Genomic DNA, 6,000 nt, shown 5'->3' with positions numbered 1-6,000 from the left:
TGTTATATGTGTCACAGTTATCGTTTACAGATTGCATTATTCTTGTATTTACATAATTTGTAGGGAATACTTAACATTTCCATAATTCATAATTCAAAATTCATATTTAAGTGCGACGATTCGTGGGAGTATTTATCAATTTTTTTCAATTCTTCCTTTAAACATGTGTATTGTATTGCACATGTATTGCACGGCTATGATATGCGATCTTATATTGCACATACACGCCTCATTTTGCTTGCATTGCGAGCTGTCCGTCACCTCCCCCACTGCTACAGGTAAACACCGTGTTGTCGATATTGGAAGCAGTCTGCTGAGGGTCCAGAAGCAGATGTTAATCCATACATGGCTTGGCTTGGGTATCTGGTTTATTAATTTTGGAATAGATTAGTCCTCCCCTCAAATTCATTCATCTAGCTCCTTTTTGTTTTGTTGTGGCGGGAACGAAACCATAAATAAACGCACGGTATTAATTTTCATTATGCAGGATGTTTTTGTGTGTGTGTTTTTTTTAATCTAACTTGTAATTGTTCATTTATAGCTGTTTAACTTTGATGGGTCTTATAAAAACATGCTGACTTTACTTGTAGGAAGTGCTTAATACAAACATAAACAAAATGATACATAGGCAACTTTTAATAATTAAAGTTATTAACTAACAACGTCACGAAAAGAACAATGATACACCGTAGATAATTACAATGGCGGTTGTCTGCCTAAGAAAAAAACAAGTTTTCATACCCTGCACTTGTAATTTGATCTTGGATAGACGTTGAAGCCTTAAATATTAAATGCAGTAAAACGCAGCAGCATCACGAAACTCCGCATACCAACATACAGACGCGGGGGGCCAGATGGTCCAGACAGGATTTCTACTCGTCTCCCAAGGGCCTCGCCCCCTGTGTCATGCCCCCGCTGCAATGGCTTGTGTTCCCTCCCCTCTGACGCTCCGGCTCCACATAAATAGGAAGCTCGCCAGCTCAGCGGCACACTTCAGCTCAGCCGCTCAGGAAGCAAGCATCTCCCGTCAAAAGCACAACAAGAAAACGCAAACAGAATGAGTCCCAGCTTCACTACTGAGGCCAGCCAGCCTCTCCCTGCAAGGTCCACCGTGGCCCAGAGAAAACAAGCCAACGAACTTAGAAAGGTAAGGAGAAGACGAACCACTACGCAGCTGTTTGTTTTGTTTCTGGAAATGTGTTCTGCGTTAACCCTATCGGTACAGCCTAGTAACAGTGTTGAAATTATTTTTTGTAGACTCTTAAACCCCTGCTGGAGAAGAGAAGACGAGCTCGCATCAATGACAGTCTCAATCATTTGAAGAGCCTGATTTTGCCCCTTGTTGGCAAAGATAACGCACGCTACTCCAAGCTGGAAAAAGCGGACATTCTGGAAATGACAGTCCGCTTCCTCAGAGATCTTCCTTCCACCCCAGTCAAAGGTGAGCATTATCTCTACGACATGCATAGCACACTGTTGTCCTCCAAGTTTTTAACACCCTTCTTGTGAAAATCCCAGCCACTGATCAAATATCTCCTGTCCTCTCTCCAGACTCCGCAGACAGTTACAGAGAAGGTTACAAAGCTTGCCTCCAGCGTGTTTCCGCGCTGCTTCCCAAAAGTCTGGATCAGGACGCGTGCCAACGGGTGCACGACTTCGTCCAGCAGTCCATGTCTGCCACCGTCACTCCAACCTGCCTGAACTGCTGTGCCCAGAGCTCCAGGACTTTACCTCAGATCCAAGAGAAAATTATGAGCCTCAAATCCAGCTTCACCTACAGGCTGGAGACTCAGCACCGCAGCAGCAGCGCAGTGGCTCCAAGCAGAGCGCAGGCAGACCAGCAGGCTGTCAGCGCTGCTACGTGGAGACCTTGGTAGATTAGATGGACAGTTATCTCACGCCTGTTTATTTTGTGCTGTTTACTATTTGTACTAAATCAGTGGTAGTTTTAGTGAGTACGGTGAAGAAGAATTGTTGGAGCTGTATATAAGTTTAAGTCATTTTGCGTTTAATGCTAGAAGACTCGAGCACAGATATCAAAGAAACTGAAGGTTTTGAACTTAAAAAAATGCAATCCTCTTTGGGGTTTCAGAGTTACGGGTTGTAGACAACACTTTTGTAAACCCCACGGGTTATTTTGTTTGAGGTTTGCACGGTTGACTTAAATGTATTTTGGTCTGTGCAACAGAATAGTCAGTAAACACTATGTGTTAACTAGGATGATATATTATTTATGTACGACAAGACACGTTTTATGACATTTCTGTTTTGTCAATGACAAAATATTTTCAATAAAAGTATGCTCGACAAAGATGTTTATGGTGTTTGATCGTTTTTGTTGCGGTGATTGAAGGACCTCAAATTTATCACTGACCCTGGATGCCTTAATGAGACGATTCTGGGTGAAATGAAAGAAGAAAAAAGGCGCGCAAACGCACAAAGCCACAGGTCATCCAGAGCCCATTGATGCTGCTGAGCAGCTGCTCTATTGTTGCTGATGTAAGGCGCCGCTCTAGTTGCCGCGAAATCTGTGGGAAGAAGTACTGGTTGTGTCACAGGAAACACACTGAGATTACTGTGGGAGTAACAACAGACTAGACTACTCAAAAAAAAAAAAAAAAAAAATATGTATATATATATATATGTGTGTGTGTGTGTGTGTGTGTGTGCAGTGTATGTCTTGTATTGCTTTTAAATAATGTATAACCTTATTACAGAAAAACCATGAAACACCTTTTGCAGAAAACGCACTTGGTGTGACATATAGATGGTAGATGTAATCCCCGTGCTTTATCTACATTCAGTTTGTGAAAAGAGCAAGCCGTTTATAATTATGTTTTATTCAGATACAAATAATAATATAAGAGGTTTTACAAAATCTTGCAGAAATCATATTGTGTAGAAATTTTGTTAGACCTGCATGAGCTCAAAATGAGGAAAATTCGGAATCTAAGAGGAATTATTAAGTTAACTAAAAATTTGTTTTCAACCAATATGGTGACAGCGCATAACCTAAAGCATCAATGTGTCTTTTTAAAAAAAAAAATGAAAAAGAAGCTGGTGAAGAGCAAAGATGGTTGTACTTTATAGAGATGAAATATGCAGAAATTTATTTGAAGAATTTATTTTTGCATTTGATGTTTTTCAGGTGTTTAAGTTAAATTGTTTGTTGCATATAGCTGCTGGTGTTGTAGCATTTTCTTTTTTAATTAGGAGAAGGATATATACTGCCGAATGTATACAGTTGGAAATTTAAATAAAACATTGTAAAATGTTTTCTTAAAAACTAGAAACTTCTATCTGCATTTTTAAGTTTGCATCACTTACATGTCAGCTTTCCATATGGTATTTTTGACTCTTATAATAATGCTTAATCAAATTTCTGACCACTATTTCATGCATAATTCTTTTAGTTAGAACATATTTGGGGGTCCTCCTATGGAGTCACATTACTGCCAGTACTCCGGTTATAGAAAATATTTCCTGGGGACATCTCTCATATCAATGGATCCTTTGCACATTTTCTTTTGCCACGAATCCACACACTTCTATATGTTAGAGATCACTAGACCTATCAAAGGTTTAAACAGCCTCCAACTGCCATGTGATAAAAACAAATTAGTTATTTGGCGCCTTTTCTAGAACCCCTAATACTGATTTTAACAATTGGAATATGAACTTATTATTTCATGTATTTCATCTATTTTTCCCCATAAATGGTGACTTTGAAAAATGTTTACCTTTTGTATTTTGGTCTCAGACTTGGAAAGACTCGGGTGTTTTCTCTATTTTCTGATAATATATCAGAGAAAACCTCTCAGTTGTTTCACCTGAACTATTATGCTGTTTCTCCATTTCATAGCCTTGAGCTACATCCATGAGTGTTAAAATCTGATTTGATGATAAATTATTTTGACACAAAGTGAATCATGGGGCAGTATGGTGGGGCAGCATGGTGGGGCAGCGGTTAGCATTGATGCTTCACTTCAAGAAGGTCCTGAGTTTGACTCCACCAGCCAGCGGGAACCCTCCTGTGTGGAGTTTGCATGTTCTCCTTGTGATTGCGAGTATTCTCTCTGGGTACTGGGTACTCCGGATTCTCTCTGGGCGTGGTTTTAGCTCAGTCAGATGAGCAGGCAACCACATGCCTCATGGCTGAAAGCAGAGGGCCTAGGTTTGAGTGCGAACCCTGGCCCTTTGCCGCATGTCTTCCCCTCTCTTTTTCTCTCACAGCTCCACCCAGTGCTTCCTGCATAAGTTCTCTAATGACTCTGCTATAGTTGACCTCATCATTGATGGGGATGACAGGGAGTACAGAGAACTGACCATAGGTTTTGTGGACTGGTGCCAGCAGAACTGCCTCCAGATCAACAATAGAAAAACCACGGAGCTGGTGGTAGATTCCCACAGGCACAAACATCCTCCACTGCAACCACTAAACAGCTGTACATTCAGGTTGTAGATAGCTGCAGGTACCTTGGTGTTCATCTGAACAATAAACTGGACTGGATTCACAATTCAGATGCTCTCTACAGAAACGGGCAGAGCAGGCTGTACCTGTGTCTTTTGAGGTGAAAGACCCACTCCTGAAGACCTATGACTCTGTGGTGGTCTTATCATAAAACAGATAAAACATCTATGTATTGTCCTTGTTTCTGTCACAATTAGTCACTGATATTATATCGGTGCAGTTTCGGTACACTGATACTTAAACTTGGTTATAGAAAGAAACCAAGAGAGACTCTGGCTTTAATAATGGATTGGATTTATATAGCGCTTTTCAAGGCACCCAAAGCACTTTACAATGCCACTATTCATTCACTCTGGTGGAGGCAAGCTACGGTTGTAGGCACAGCTGCCCTGGGGCAGACTGACAGAAGCGAGGCTGCCATATTGCGCCATCAGCCCCTCTGGCCAACACCAGTAGGCGGTAGGGTAAAGTGTCTTGCCCAAGGACACAACGACCAGGACAGAGAGCCCGGGGATCGAACCGGCGACCTTCCGGTTACAGATATGCTTCCCAACCCCCTGAGCCACAGTCGCCCCCGAACTTTAGACTGGGACACTTGGATATATCGTAAAAGTGATTTGTTTCCAGTTTTTAACAGAGCTTAAATTTACTTCCCAGTGCTGAGAACTCAATCTGGCTATGTTTCATGTTTAAACAATTATGAAGGCTCAAAATTTCAAAAGAATTCAAAAAGGAGTTTTAATCTATCTCTATGAGCTTTGGGGGGCTGGAACATGTGATATATTTATAGTATGATGATAAAATTTGGCGCACTTTCAATAAACACATTGATGTTTACAAAAATGGTCAAATACACTTGATAAAGTCCAAAAATTACAACTTGCTGATTTGGAGGGGGTTATATGGGAGGCTCATTGAATTTCCATGGAATTACTCATTTGGTGAGCAAAAGCAAAGACTTTTGCTTAACATTAGGAAGTAAATGTTTTGCCATTTTGCATAACCAAAAGAAAAACATGTGGCCAGTTCTGACATCCTGTTCTGATCAAACTTGTACATAAAAATAGAGAATGAATTCTGCTCTGCCATTAAATATCTAGCATTTCTAATTTATGTAGATGTTAGGCAGCACTTACCAGCACCAGCCAGTCATCAGTATATGCCTGCAATTCGCATAAATACTCTTTGCTTTCAAACGAAATGCACTAAATGGACATTATTGTGAACATTGCTGTGAACAGCTCCATCATGTCAGTCATAGAGTTAGATCCATATGTATTTGGACACTGATACAATGAAAGTGTTTTTGCAATGATCCCTCTTTGCACTACCACAGTACATTTTACATGAAAACATTAAGATGTGATTGGAGTTCAGATTTTCAGCTTTAATAAAGGAAATGGGTACGTCTCTGCTGACCCCTCACATCCTGGACATACACTGCTCAAACTGCTGCCTTCAAACAGGCGCTCCAGAGCTCTGTTTAGGAACACCAGCCACCACAGAGACAATTTCTTCTCACAGGCTGT

At 40.8% G+C, this 6,000-nt stretch overlaps 1 protein-coding gene across 1 annotated transcript; it reads left to right on the top strand.

Moving 5' to 3' along the window:
* The first annotated feature begins 1,012 nt into the window (after positions 1-1,012).
* Positions 1,013-2,300, top strand: LOC146644822 (transcription factor HES-2-like). Its single transcript, XM_085394526.1, has 3 exons — positions 1,013-1,147; positions 1,258-1,441; positions 1,552-2,300. Exons 1-3 carry the CDS (start codon positions 1,058-1,060, stop codon positions 1,875-1,877), a joined length of 600 nt encoding a protein of 199 aa, XP_085250652.1. The 5' UTR covers positions 1,013-1,057; the 3' UTR covers positions 1,878-2,300.
* The last annotated feature ends 3,700 nt before the right edge of the window (positions 2,301-6,000 follow it).

The sequence above is a fragment of the Rhamphochromis longiceps genome, linkage group LG20, assembly GCF_057381845.1.
Source record: "Rhamphochromis longiceps isolate RC_006_pf linkage group LG20, R_longiceps_female_GT1.1, whole genome shotgun sequence".
Taxonomy (NCBI): domain Eukaryota; kingdom Metazoa; phylum Chordata; class Actinopteri; order Cichliformes; family Cichlidae; genus Rhamphochromis; species Rhamphochromis longiceps.
This window is presented reverse-complemented; position numbering and strand designations above follow the sequence as displayed.